This window comes from Rhinoraja longicauda, chromosome 12 (genome assembly GCF_053455715.1).
Source record: "Rhinoraja longicauda isolate Sanriku21f chromosome 12, sRhiLon1.1, whole genome shotgun sequence".
NCBI lineage: Eukaryota > Metazoa > Chordata > Chondrichthyes > Rajiformes > Arhynchobatidae > Rhinoraja > Rhinoraja longicauda.
In genome coordinates, this window is record NC_135964.1 from 21,594,521 (window position 1) to 21,609,415 (window position 14,895).

At 49.5% G+C, this 14,895-nt stretch overlaps 1 protein-coding gene across 4 annotated transcripts in view; it reads left to right on the forward strand.

The window, feature by feature from the left end:
• The window catches only part of arl13b (ADP-ribosylation factor-like 13b), a 59,092-nt gene that overhangs the window by 42,510 nt on the left and 1,687 nt on the right, over positions 1 to 14,895 (forward strand). For 2 of the 4 annotated variants that reach the window (XM_078409152.1, XM_078409153.1), the window contains exons 9-11: positions 9,785 to 10,010; positions 10,809 to 10,910; positions 14,829 to 14,894. In XM_078409152.1, coding sequence (XP_078265278.1) covers positions 9,785 to 10,010; positions 10,809 to 10,910; positions 14,829 to 14,894 — 394 coding nt within the window. Of the gene's footprint in view, positions 1 to 9,784; positions 10,011 to 10,808; positions 12,106 to 12,825; positions 13,209 to 14,828; position 14,895 lie in introns of those variants that run through there. The other 2 variants (XR_013547894.1, XR_013547895.1) reach the window with 2 other exon arrangements.

Here is a 14,895-nt window from a genome sequence, read left to right on the forward strand (position 1 = left end):
GTTCCCCGTGAGTGGTTCGACCCACTCACCCCTTACGGTTCTAAACACTGGGCTTAGATGCAGGAGCTCTTATAGTGCAGAAAAAATTCAACCAGACCAGATTTTAAAACCAGGGTTTAAATGAAAAAGGCTTTTATTCAGCACTTGGGACTATTGTCCATGAATACTTATACAGTTCTATAATACATGTCTATGAAACACATACCGAATCACACGAATACTTATAACTATGAATCATAAAACACACACGGTTCTATAAGACATATACACGAATACCTTTTACTTATGAATTCTTAAACACAGTTCTGCAAGACACATACACGAATACCTTTTACTTATGAATTCTTAAACACAGTTCTGCAAGACACATACACGACTGTAAGATGGGGAACGCACGACGCATCGCAACCTTGACCAACACAAATTTTAGTACACACCCAACGTTTATTCACAACCACTCTCCACTAAACTATGTCCAGGATATGTAGGATTTGGAATGCATGCTCACCATGGGGCTATTACTGGGGTTACTGGCTGTTCGTTTGGCAGTATTTCTCCTCGAGTTGCGTGCCTGTTCCTCTCTCTTGCATCCGTTTTTCTTGCCTGTCTTTTCTTCCTCCTGCATTCGTTTTCTTGCCTGCTTGCGTTTCTTGCAGGTTTTCTTCTAGCTTCAGCTTCTTCTTCCAGTATTTCTTCTTGAGTTTAAAACCCAAAAGTAGTGGCCAGTTATACTGTTTCTGACCCGTCCTATCTCCCGCCAGATCTTGGAATCTCTTTGTTCAAAAAGATATGTATGAGGTTTTCTTCTGATCTGCCTTATGGTCGGGGATACCGGGGATGGCCAGACGGTGCAAATTGGGATTTCATTGTGAGGTGATGGGTGTTAACTGGTTTCCCATCACCTACCAGGTAGTTTTCTATGGGCTATTGTGCCCCCTCACTGAGATGAACTGTTTAGGTCGGCTTGGGGCATTGTGAGTATGCTGATGTCAGCGCCCCAGTGTCTGGACTCCGACCTGGTTTCGTAGGTTTCTGCATGGCCAATACCCATCCTTTGTTCTGGCCGTAGCTTTGCAGAAACCTAGAGACTGGGTTGTAAGGTTTTTACTTTTTGTGGCTGGTCACGAGGTCCTGCGGCCATTTTAGGACCCACGGATTGTGACATCCTTTGTTAATCTGACCGCAGCCTTTCTCCGCTATCAGCCCCAGTCTCTCGTTTAAAATGTCCAAACTGCAGCTCTTTGGTATTGTGTTGCTTTCCAAATGAGGGAAAACTTCTCAAATCTTACAGTCCCTCCTGTTGATTTGCATAACCCCAGCTTATCGAATCAATTAAATAATGTGGTTGAGCAATGTTTTCCCGATTCTCCATATCCAGACCCCTGAGGTTTTAACTAAACTAGTGTTTCATTGCGAACGTACAGTCCCCATCTTAGGCTGACATTTACTGCCCGTGTCCCGGGCAAAACTATATTACAAGTATGTACATTTTCATGTCAGACATATACACCTACACCTTGTCCCAGGCCGATGCCTCCGCCATCCTCCTACTGGTGTCAGCTGTAATGTAGGACACGAAAACAACACAACAGCAAAACGATACATTTTGTACATTTCTTCACAATCACTCTTGATACAAATTTGAAGAAAACAATACAAAAAAACACAGTTTATACAAATTTTAAAGGGGACAATATAAAACACAGTCTACTCGGTGTGGAGGGGGGCACGTCCTCCTAGCAGCTTGCGGCTGGGTCCTGCTCGCCCACCCGCACGTAACGGTCTCTCCATTCCCCTTGATGTACCCGGTTAGTCTTTCAGTTTCCCTGGGGCACCACTCCGGCATCCGCACCTCGGTGAGGTTTAAAATCACTGAGGCTACCGCGTAGTGCACCCCCTGGTACAATACCTGGTCAGTCGGTATCAGTACCAGGCCATTCCCGGGCCCCTTAGTGGTTTTTGGGCACTCACCCTCCTGTGCTACTGCCAGCGGAACTGTGGGAGGTGTCATGCGTGGCCGTGTGATGAGTTCAGTGGCGTTTACCGGGATTGGGGAAAGGGGGACCCCACAAGCCCGTGAGCTAACATCCCACCTCATCCCCTTACCGTCATCCTGCCACTGTCTCTGGAAAAATATGCTGTTGCCCGTGGGGCAACGATACCTTGGACCCCACATACACATACACATACACATCCCCTCATCCGGTTCCCACCATTTGTCCCAACACACACTCAACTGTTCTTTAGTCCCAGAAATAGTTCTGTGAGTGTTGTTGTTAAGTCTCTCCCACTCAACAGTGGAGTTGGCCATTGTCCTGCTCGTTTTCCTCAGCCACCACCGCCTGCTCGCGGGGACCTTCCCCGTGCATACCAGGCAGATCCTTTTGCCAACGGTGGCGCTTACCCTTTGGGCGATGATCTTGACTCTCGGGCACAATAATGAAGCGTCCCGATAAGCAAAACCTGGGGCGCTGGAGTACTCTGAAGAGTTCGATCCCAGCCACCCCGGCCACCGGCCTTCATGGAAGTAAACTGCGGTCTCCTCCGCTTCTCTCCTTCCAGTCCCATCGGTCGCGATGGGAGCCGTGTCCCCGGAGCAGCCGTAGACGATGATGTCCTTGGTGCGGCCCCGATAGGTCCACCCACATCCGATCGCCGTGGCAAAGATCCACCATACGAGTGCCTCCTTCCACTCCAGAAAACAGATAAAGAAGAATGGTATAGCCAGCCTCTTGGGGAGCGCTTGGCTTTGTTAAACGCCTCTGCGGGCGGGTCTCTTGACCCCCAGCCTGCACCCCACACCCACACATCCTGGACGCATCAACTTTATTTAAACGCTAACTATCCCCACAAAACTTATCTAAAATACTTAAACTTATCTAAAATACCTATCCTTATCTATATTACCTAAAATATCCATATCTATAATAGCTTATCCTTATCTAAATTTACCTAAAATATAATACAGTGCCGCCTTCCCAGGGCGGCTCAGCTAATCCCTGTCAGGGCTGCAGCGGGTCGTCTCCTGCGGCTGCACCACGCTGTCTCCCACCTTTGATCCTCCGCAGCCTGTCGCTGCCTGGCGGGGGCTAGGTCCCCTCCGGGACGTAAGCTCCCTCCTCCCTACTTGGCTCCCGTACCTCGGGGCGTGATTGACCTCTGGCCAAAACTTCCTAAGTTGGGGTTTCCTGCTGGACCTACGGAGGATCACCTTAGACACTGCCCCCTGGACAGCCTGGCTGAGGACCGGTTCCTGCCGTGCCGCAGCTCGGGTACCCCCCGCAGCTGCCGACCCTGGCCCCGCCTCATCCAGCTCTGCCCCCTTGGTGCTGGGTATACCCGCGGCATCCGGCCTCACTCTACCTGTATCTACAGGTAGTGAGCCTTCGCTCGCTACCCCCGCCTTCCTGGTGCTTGAGTCGGGGACGTTACTGTCGTCCCCCTCCGACTCCTCTTCCACCGTAATGGGATCCAGCCCCTGGTCGAGCTGATAAGGCTCTTCCTCACCTGAATCCCACCCAAAACGGGAGACCCTCCATTCCTGGAGAATGTCCTCCCCCCTCACGCAGGCAACCTTGCCTGTCTGCGTGACCTGCCTCATCCTTGGCTGTGAACGCGCGCCAGCCTGTTCCTTCCCTGTGAACCCCGCCAGTGCGAAAGGGACCCCCGTGGACAGGGGAGAGTCAAAGGGTTCCTCTGTGTGGACCACGGTGCATGAAGCCCCCGTGTCCAACAGATAACTGCCCCTTTGCCTCTCCACTACCATCTCCACAAGCGGTCTCTTCCACGCATCGTAGCGGAGAGGACACAGATAGGCAGGCTGCGTGGGCTGATGTCATTGGGGAATGTCCAGTGCCCCCCTCACACCCGGGGAGCCGGTAGCGACTGCCACCTTCCCCTGGGCGGCCATGAGGGACTGCATCACCTCGATCATCGTTTCGATAATCTCGGGCTTAACTGGGACCTCGGCGCGCAGGGTGGTGCCAAACCTATCTTCCTTGGTGTGGGCCCTGCAATCCTTCCGCCAGTGTCCCACCTTTCCGCACCTGAAACACTTGGACTGTGCGGTAGGGTTACCCTCCTGTCGCCACTCCTTCTGGGCCAGTGCAGTAGCCTCCGCTACGTACACCTTCCCTTTTTCGAGTCGGGTAGACGTACTCCGGGTGTTTCTATACCCTACCGTGAGATGGTTCAAAACCGCCTCCTCCGTGCTATTTGTGGGATCAAACCAGGCTTTCGCCTGCTCCCTGACGGCTGCCAGGCTGTTTGACACCAAGCAACGGAGCCACTGGGCTCTCCCATTCCCGGCCAGGTCATCCCGCGCGGGGACGTGCGGGCAACTGCTCTGGTATACTGTCCACAGTCGCGCCGCAAAAACCTTTGGGGGTTCTCCCTCCATCTGGAGGGTCTTCCCTAATCGGGCAAATGGACCCTCATCGCCCACCCCCAAGACTTCCAGGACCTCGTCCCGCAGGAGATCGTAGGTCCTGGTCCCTCTTTTACTCTCATCTGAGAGGCATTGGAGGATCGAGCTGTCCAGGGAGAACAGCAACAATTTTGCCCGTTCTCCCTCGTCGCAACCGTTGATTGCGGCGATTTGCTCGATCTCCCTGAAATGTATTGAGGGGTCCCCTGATCCGGACAATTTTGTAACATGCCCGATTATAGCTCTTAAATGCTGGGAGCTGTGGGGCACCATGATCTCGCTCTGAATGGGTCCTGTGTCCCCATTGTCCAGGGGGGGTCCCCGTCGGGTTTCCAGGACCGGGCACATGGGTGCCGGTGCCGAGTATTCTACCGGGAGCTCCTCTCTCTCTCTCTCCCCTACACTACCCCTTTCCCAGGATGCCTCGTAGCTAGGGGGATCGCGGAGTTTGGGGGCTGAAACCACCACGGTCTTTCTAGGGATCGGAACCGGGACCTTCGCACCCGTTAGTGACTGGCCCGCGGGGGGGTTCATCAAACAGACCAGCCCGCTTGCTTTATTTAAAGCACCCCGCAGACCCTCTATCTCCTGCAGGCAGGCCCCGTGGTCGGCCCCTTCCGACCTGTCCTCCAAAACCATTTTGTAGGCTGCCCTAACTCCCTTAAGTTTCTCTTCCTGGGTCTCCAGCTGGTGGCTCAGGGAAGCGCACTGCTCCCTGAGCTTGCCCTTACTGCGCATAGCCTCAGTGATCTGGCACTCCATCAGATCTACCCTGGCTTCGTGGCGGTTGGTCACGACCCGGCGCTCCTTGTTTAAAGAGTCCAGAGCCTCAATCAACTGGTTCCCACCCGCAGCCTTCTCCTCTACCTCCTCCTGAAGGTCCCTGATCTGGGCTGCCTGTGCCACAACCACACGGTCCAAAAGCTGGACCTGCTTTTTATAGCAGGTCAGCCAGACCGCCTTCTCTACAGATTTCTTATGGGCTTTACTGGCCGTCCATCGGATCGCTGCATCCAGTGGGCGCTTGTCATCTAGTAACGCACACATCCATTGTTTGGTGATATTCACCTTACTAAACACATAGTCCGCAATGCGCTCGTCCATTATGTCCCTAGTTTTAAAATCCTTTTCTGGTACACTATCATCCTGCTGCCAGTGTCCCTTCGTGGTCGCCATTATCTGTAAGGGGTTTCTGCGCCGAGCTTTCGCCCGACCTAAGGTCCCCGTGCCTTGCTCTGATCCCTTGACCAGGCCGTGCACACTGGTTCCCCGTGAGTGGTTCGACCCACTCACCCCTTACGGTTCTAAACACTGGGCTTAGATGCAGGAGCTCTTATAGTGCAGAAAAAATTCAACCAGACCAGATTTTAAAACCAGGGTTTAAATGAAAAAGGCTTTTATTCAGCACTTGGGACTATTGTCCATGAATACTTATACAGTTCTATAATACATGTCTATGAAACACATACCGAATCACACGAATACTTATAACTATGAATCATAAAACACACACGGTTCTATAAGACATATACACGAATACCTTTTACTTATGAATTCTTAAACACAGTTCTGCAAGACACATACACGAATACCTTTTACTTATGAATTCTTAAACACAGTTCTGCAAGACACATACACGACTGTAAGATGGGGAACGCACGACGCATCGCAACCTTGACCAACACAAATTTTAGTACACACCCAACGTTTATTCACAACCACCCTCCCCTCTCCACTAAACTATGTCCAGGATATGTAGGATTTGGAATGCATGCTCACCATGGGGCTATTACTGGGGTTACTGGCTGTTCGTTTGGCAGTATTTCTCCTCGAGTTGCGTGCCTGTTCCTCTCTCTTGCATCCGTTTTTCTTGCCTGTCTTTTCTTCCTCCTGCATTCGTTTTCTTGCCTGCTTGCGTTTCTTGCAGGTTTTCTTCTAGCTTCAGCTTCTTCTTCCAGTATTTCTTCTTGAGTTTAAAACCCAAAAGTAGTGGCCAGTTATACTGTTTCTGACCCGTCCTATCTCCCGCCAGATCTTGGAATCTCTTTGTTCAAAAAGATATGTATGAGGTTTTCTTCTGATCTGCCTTATGGTCGGGGATACCGGGGATGGCCAGACGGTGCAAATTGGGATTTCATTGTGAGGTGATGGGTGTTAACTGGTTTCCCATCACCTACCAGGTAGTTTTCTATGGGCTATTGTGCCCCCTCACTGAGATGAACTGTTTAGGTCGGCTTGGGGCATTGTGAGTATGCTGATGTCAGCGCCCCAGTGTCTGGACTCCGACCTGGTTTCGTAGGTTTCTGCATGGCCAATACCCATCCTTTGTTCTGGCCGTAGCTTTGCAGAAACCTAGAGACTGGGTTGTAAGGTTTTTACTTTTTGTGGCTGGTCACGAGGTCCTGCGGCCATTTTAGGACCCACGGATTGTGACATCCTTTGTTAATCTGACCGCAGCCTTTCTCCGCTATCAGCCCCAGTCTCTCGTTTAAAATGTCCAAACTGCAGCTCTTTGGTATTGTGTTGCTTTCCAAATGAGGGAAAACTTCTCAAATCTTACAACACCTTTGTTCCATCTGGCATTTCTTTATTAATTTCTTGGTTCTCTTAGTTCTAAATACTCCCATTCTTCAAATCAAAAAGTATTTCTGACAACTTATGGGTTTTTTAACACTCCCTATAATTCTTCATGCCAGCTATGGATAATTCACATTTTTTTGTTGGGTTTTTGTGCATTAAAATAATTTTCTTTATTCAGGCATGTGATTTTTTCGCATTTTTAAAATCCATTTCCGCGCTTTTTGCATGGTTTCCGCGTTTTTCACTTAGCCAAATAAACGGAGAAATCGGATCAAAAAAAAGAAAGGAAAAAAAAAACTATGTACAGGCTTGTAATGAACACTAGGGTTCCACGAGAAATCCCCCGGCGCCCTAGAAGTCTCTCCGAAAATGTGGCACCTAGGCTGGGCAAGACAGCCAATCTCGACCTCATCGGGACTTCCACAGCCGATCGGTGGCAGGGCTCGTACGGTCCTTGAAAGTCCTTGAATTTGAAACTTTTTCAAGGCCTTAAGTCCTTGGATTTACCAGAGGTCCTTGAAAATCCACTTTTTATGATAAAAGTATTAATTCATGTAGAGTAATGTGGCATTTATTCATCGTTTATAATGCGTATTTTTATTAAAAGTCAGGAAACATTGTTAGACATGTTTGTCTTTGTCGCCTATATATCCCTCCTCGTCACCGACGCTCACCCCGGGGATGCGGTGCTTCTGAACAACTACAACACTTGTGTTTGTTCTTATTTCGCTGCGCTCAAGGGAGACGAGGCCGGGGAAGAGAGTGGAGGAGTGGCGCAGATCTCTCTGGCACTGGGAGAGAGAGAAGGGGGGGGGGGGAGAGGGGAGAGAGCAGCCCCCACAAATGGCGGCGCTCATTCACCGAACCCTCTGACACCCTCCCCCTCCCCGCTCTCACTTACAGCTCCCCCAATTCTCCCTCGACCCCGACTCTCGCTCTACCCCCGACACTCTCCCTCTACCCGACACTCTCCTTCTTCCCTCTCTCTTTTCCCCTCTCTTCCCCCTCTCTCTTCTCCCCTCTCTCTTCTCCCCTCTCTCTTCTCCCCTCTCTCTTCTCCCCTCTCTCTTCTCCCCTCTCTCTTCTCCCCTCTCTCTTCTCCCCTCTCTCTTCCCCCCTCTCTCTTCCCCCTCTCTCTTCCCCCCTCTCTCTTCCCCCTCTCTCTTCCCCCCCTCTCTTCCCCCCCCTCTCTTCCCCCCCTCTCTTCCCCCCCCTCTCTTCCCCCCCCTCTCTTCCCCCCCCTCTCTTCCCCCCCTCTCTTCCCCCCCCTCTCTTCCCCCCCTCTCTTCCCCCCCTCTCTTCCCCCCCTCTCTTCCCCCCCCTCTCTTCCCCCCCCTCTCTTCCCCCCCCTCTCTTCCCCCCCTCTCTTCCCCCCCTCTCTTCCCCCCCTCTCTTCCCCCCCCTCTCTTCCCCCCCCCTCTCTTCCCCCCCCCTCTCTTCCCCCCCCCTCTCTTCCCCCCCTCTCTTCCCCCCCCCTCTCTCCCCCCCCCTCTCTTCCCCCCCCTCTCTTCCCCCCCCTCTCTTCCCCCCCCTCTCTTCCCCCCCCCCTCTTCCCCCCCCCTCTTCCCCCCCCCTCTCCCCCCCCTCTCCCCCCCCTCTCCCCCCCCTCTCCCCCCCCCCCTCTCTCCCCCCCCTCTCCCCCCCCTCTCCCCCCCCCCCCTTCCCCCCCCTCTCTTCCCCCCCCCCTCTCTTCCCCCCCCCTCTCTTCCCCCCCCTCTCTTCCCCCCCTCTCTTCCCCCCCTCTCTTCCCCCCCTCTCTCCCCCCCCCTCTCTTCCCCCCCCTCTCTTCCCCCCCCTCTCTTCCCCCCCTCTCTTCCCCCCCTCTCTTCCCCCCCTCTCTTCCCCCCTCTCTTCCCCCCCCTCTCTTCCCCCCCTCTCTTCCCCCCCCTCTCTTCCCCCCCTCTCTTCCCCCCCTCTCTTCCCCCCCCTCTCTTCCCCCCCCTCTCTTCCCCCCCCTCTCTTCCCCCCCTCTCTCTTCCCCCCCCTCTCTCCCCCCCCTCTCTCCCCCCCTCTCTCTTCTCCCCTCTCTCTTCTCCCCTCTCTCTTCTCCCCTCTCTCTTCTCCCCTCTCTCTTCCCCCCTCTCTCTTCCCCCTCTCTCTTCCCCCCTCTCTCTTCCCCCCCCTCTCTTCCCCCCCTCTCTTCCCCCCCCTCTCTTCCCCCCCCTCTCCCCCCCCCCTCTTCCCCCCCCTCTCTTCCCCCCCCTCTCTTCCCCCCCCCTCTCTTCCCCCCCCTCTCTTCCCCCCCCTCTCTTCCCCCCCCTCTCTTCCCCCCCTCTCTTCCCCCCCTCTCTTCCCCCCCTCTCTTCCCCCCCTCTCTTCCCCCCTCTCTCTTCCCCCCTCTCTCTTCCCCCCCCTCTCTCTTCCCCCCCTCTCTCTTCCCCCCCCTCTCTCCCCCCCCTCTCTCTTCCCCCCCTCTCTCTTCCCCCCCTCTCTCTTCCCCCCCTCTCTCTTCCCCCCCTCTCTCTTCCCCCCCTCTCTCTTCCCCCCTCTCTCTTCCCCCCCTCTCTCTTCCCCCCCTCTCTCTCCCCCCCTCTCTCTCCCCCCCTCTCTCTCCCCCCCCTCTCTCTCCGCCCCTCTCTCTCCCCCCCCTCTCTCTCCCCCCCCTCTCTCTCCCCCCCCTCTCTCTCCCCCCCCTCTCTCCCCCCCCCTCTCTCTTCCCCCCCTCTCTCTTCCCCCCCTCTCTCTTCCCCCCCTCTCTCTCCCCCCCCCCATCTCTCCAATTTTTTGACCCCCGCTGTGCAAGCCTCTCACATGCCTGTTTATTGTTCTTGATGTAAGATTGAAGGAAAGATAGAGAAGCGAAAAAGGAAGCACAAAGAAAAGTCTACTGAAGAATATGTATCAGACAATGAAGCAGAAAAGGAATTGCCCACGACCATTGGAATGCATACTGGGGATGGTATTCAAAACCTTCACCAGGTGAAATCAGATGTCGAGTCAGCAGATGAAGAACAATTAACTGAAGATTTACAAGGAGCTAAGCAACAAAAATCAAAATTGCGTGGTAAGTAAACAAAGTGAGTTGCTTAGAAAGTATGAATACTGTTTAGAATACCAACGAATGGCATGTTGGCATTCATAGCGAGGGGATTTGAGTATAGGAGCAGGGAGGTTCTGCTGCAGTTGTACAGGGCATTGGTGAGACCACACCTGGAGTATTGCGTACAGTTTTGGTCTCCTAATCTGAGGAAAGACATTCTTGCCATAGAGGGAGTACAGAGAAGGTTCACCAGATTGATTCCTGGGATGGCAGGACTTTCATATGAAGAAAAACTGGATAGACTCTGCTTGTACTCGCTGGAATTTAGAAGATTGAGGGGGGATCTTATAGAAACTTACAAAATTCTTAAGGGGTTGGGCAGGCTAGATGCAGGAAGATTGTTCCCGATGTTGGGGAAGTCCAGAACAAGGGGTCACAGTTTAAGGATAAGGGGGAAGTCTTTTAGGACCGAGATGAGAACGTTTTTTTCCACACAGAGTGGTGAATCTGTGGAATTCTCTGCCACAGAAGGTAGTTGAGGCCAGTTCATTGGCTATATTTAAGAGGGAGTTCGATGTGGCCCTTGTGGCTAAAGGGATCAGGGGGTATGGAGAAAAGGCAGGTACGGGATACTGAGTTGGATGATCAGCCATGATCATATTGAATGGCGGTTTTCCGGCCCGAAGGGCCGAATGGCCTACTCCTGCACCTATTATCTATGTTTCTATCCCTTTGCAATGACTGTTGAAATGTGGGACATGCACTGTTTAAAAAATGTTCATATTTTGTACGTTTAAAAGCCTGTATTTTCAACAATAACAGGGCTCAGAAAATTCAAGAAGAAGCACTTGAGGAGAAGGAATAAGGTAGAACCAGTCGAAGTAAATGATGAACCTGACGAACCAATTCCACGCCTTGTGCATGGTAAATAAAAATCCTTTTGTTCTGACATTTCCATAAGGAAACAGCAATTTATTGGGAACTGAACATAATACTTGAAATGAAGTCACCAAAAAGAACAAATGGATTGAATAGTGTGCTCAGAGTAAATGAGATAATACTTTGCAATTGGTGAATAAAATTATATTTTTATGTATTAATAAGACTGGTCAATCCACCTTTACTCTTCCTTTCTCCACCCCTCTCTTTAAAAAAAAAACATTAACCTGACTTCTGTTTGTATCTATTGTTGGGTGGTTCAAATTCATGCAGACCATGAAGAACTCCAGTTGCTTTGTGTCTTTGGACCAAATAATAAGAGTAATAAGATAGGGAGGGGGGAAAATTCAGACAGGGTTCCGATTTCAAAATCCTATTTAATGATCTATACCAGAAATTGTACGTCATGAATACATTCTCTACCCATACAATTGGAAGAATTAGTATGCAGGTGATTTATGTGTTTGCAGCTTAGCAGAACTTTTTATGTTAAACACATTTGTTATGGGGTAGGGGTAAAGAAGGAATGTAGCACTCTACTGTCCAAATGAAAGCTCGAGAGCTTTTAATATTGAACATCATTTTGAAAGCCACTTCTGTTTCTCACATTTAATGATTCAATACTTTATTGTCTCATGTACCTAGGGTAGAGTGAAATTCATTTTTTGTATACAGTTCAGTGACAATCTTGTTGTAAATGGGGCACAATCATACTTAAGTACAGGAGTGTGAGATTAGTAGATCACAGTGAGGCACTACACGAGAGTCGCCATGTCTCCAGCGACATCTTGTGCCCTTCAAGTTCAGAGTTATTAAAAATGTGAGAGTCTTAACTTGGCCATAAAGGCACATTGTGCAGGCGGGGGCAGTGGGTTGGAGTTGCAGGGGTCAGCCTGACCAGGCGATGTGTCGATGCCCTCCACCGTTGCTCTGCCGCTCCGTGCCGATGCAGGCTGCATCTGATCCACATGCATGGCCATTTGGAGCGGTGCCTGACCTAATTGAGGCTTTTGCAAGGCCTCCAGCAGCCCACTCTTGCCGACACATCAATCCAGAACACGTCGACCCGCAAACGCCATCCCTCGCCTCACACGACCACCACATCTCAGCCTACGTGCCCCATGGCGCCTCCCAAGCACCTGACCTTGGAACAAGCGGAGCACCTCCAAGTGCGTGGGAGGTAAGACCCCAGCCACATCACGGGCACTGTCGGGATTTTAAATTGTAGTTTCTTAAAATGGTGAAAATAATTTAGATTAGAAAGGCCACCAGGAACTGCTACTTCAAAGTAAATAAAGGGGAATCAAACGTCAGTATCGTTTATTTATATTATCCCTTCATGTTCACCTTTCTTTCTCCACTACCCTCTTATTATACAATTATCAATGCATGCTAAATTTATTGGAGGTGGATAATAGTTGCTCAATATATTTTGAAATAGATATGCAGGGAATTGTCTTCCATGAGCTACAGCAAAGGGTCAGTCCGAACATTAATTGAATTAAATTAATTAAAATATTTGTGCCTTTGAAGTCAGCTGGGAAATCAAAGAAGCTAGCCTTACCAATGGCATATATTCGTGAAATGTGTTTAAGTTCTGTACCAAGCTTCTATTCTCCTAAGTTACCTTCTAGGTGCCTAGTTCCTGTAACTCAGCAATAACAAACAATAAATGAATTCTCCCAATACGCTTGAACCATGGATAACATTTCTTTGCTAATGTAAAACTGGGGGGGAAAAAATGAGTCTTAATCAGTTAATTTGCTGAAGCTGCAGGATGTAAAATTAATATTTAAGTGCAACATATAATAGATTTATGATAAATGTTGTCTTTTAATATAATTATAGTTAATCTTTAGTTTGAGTTCTGCAGCTACTGAAGATAAAATATACATTTCAGTATTAGGGTGATACAGCATGGAAACAGGCCTTTGACCCAAGATGCCCCATCTACACTAGTCCTTGGTTTACTTTATTGTCATGTGCACCAAGGTACAGTGAAAAGCTTTTTTGTTGCATGCTATCAGTGAGCAGAAAGACAATATGATTACAAGCAAGCCGTCTGTAGTATACAGATACATGATAAAGGAAATAACTACATATCTGTGTTTAGCCCAAATCACTATAAATCTTTCCTATCCATTCTTTTAATATAATAAATTATATTTAATCTTCAGTTTGAGTTCTGCAGTTGCTAAAGATAAAATAGATATTTCAGTAAAACAAATGGCGTACCACTATTTAAGAAAAGTGTACCACTATTTAAAAGGTTCTAGGTTAAGATCTGCACGTCCCCTTTTTTATAACTTTTAAACCAGGGTGAGGTGTTTAATTCTAGGGCAACAGAGATGTCCTCATTCTTTAGGAAACGGGGGTTCCCCTCTTCCATTATAGATGAGGCTCTCACTAGGGTCTCCTCTATATCCCGCAGCTCTGCTCTTGCTTCCCCTCTCCCCATTCGTAACAAGGATAGAGTCCTCCTTGTCCTCACCTTCCACCCCATCAGCCGTTGTATCCAACAAATTATCCTCCAACATTTCCGTCACCTCCAACGGGATCCCACTACTGGCCACATCTTCCCATCTCCACCCCTTTCTGCTTTCCGCAGAGACCGTTCCCTCCGTAACTCCCTGGTCCACTCGTCCCTTCCCACCCAAACCCAGGTGCTTTCCCCTTCAACCGCAGGAGATGCAACACCTCCCCTTTCAACTCCATCCAAGGATCCAAACAGTCTTTCCAGGTGAGGCAGAGGCTCACCTGCACCTCCTCCAACCTCATCTATTGTATCAGCTGTTCCAGATGTCAACCTCTCTACATCGGCGAGACCAAGTGCAGGCTCGGCGATCGTTTCGCTCAACACCTTCGCTCAGTCCGCCTTAACCAACCTGATCTCCCGGTGGCTCAGCATTTCAACTCCCCCTCCTATTCCCTATCTGACCTTTCTGTTCTGAGCCTCCACCATTGTCATAGAGAGTCCCAGCGCAAATTGGAGGATCAGCATCTCATATTTTGCTTGGTCAATTTACACCCCAGTGGTTTGAACATTTACTTCTCCCACTTCAGGTCGTCCCTGCTTCCCCTCTCTATTCCCTCCCCTTTCCCAGTTTTCCTACTAGTCTTCCTGTCTCTGTCTACATCCTATCTTTGTGTCCCGCCCCCTCCCCTGACATCAGTCTGAAGAAGGGTCTTGATCCGAAACATCACCCATTCCTTCTCTCCCGAGATGCTGCCTGCCCCGCTGAGTTACTCCAGCATTTTGTGTCTACCATACTTTATATCCTTGTAATTAAAGGTTACATTCAAACTGCTCGCTTCCACATAAAAAAAAATTGTCTAATTTCTTTCTGTTAAAATTATTTTTTTGGAAGTGTGTATAAGTTTTGATCCTATGTGGCTGGGAATGTTTAATACCAGAATAGTCAAAATAGTAGGGATATATGTGTTGATGCTTGGTGTATAGATGACCATTACATTGAGAATTCCAGTTAGAAATTAAGGATCAGTATTTCTAGAAGGGCTGATCTTCTGTCGAAGATTTCTTGAATCCAGTTTTGGTCATGGCTAAGAAACCCCACAGCTGAATCAAGATTTATTTTACTACCAAATGGGAAATTTATCAGTTAAAGTAATCTTGCAACTTCTGTCTTTTCCTAAATGAAAATATAAAAGATTCTGGATAACTGCTGTATTTTGCTTACAAATACTGCACATAGCCATTTGAAACTAAACATAATTTCTCAATTTAAAATACATGGGGTGATTGCATGGATTATTTTTGCCTTTGGCTATTTCATTTAAAAATATATATTTCTCACTTTATTGATGTTTACCATCAAAATTGTAGCAATGATCTCGTAAGCCAGACTTGCATGTTTAATGGTTATTTTGTCTGTCTTCATTTAGGTAGACGGGTTTCTTCCAAAATTATCAGACTTCCAAGACTTGACGTTTGCGATGAATCTGAATTTGG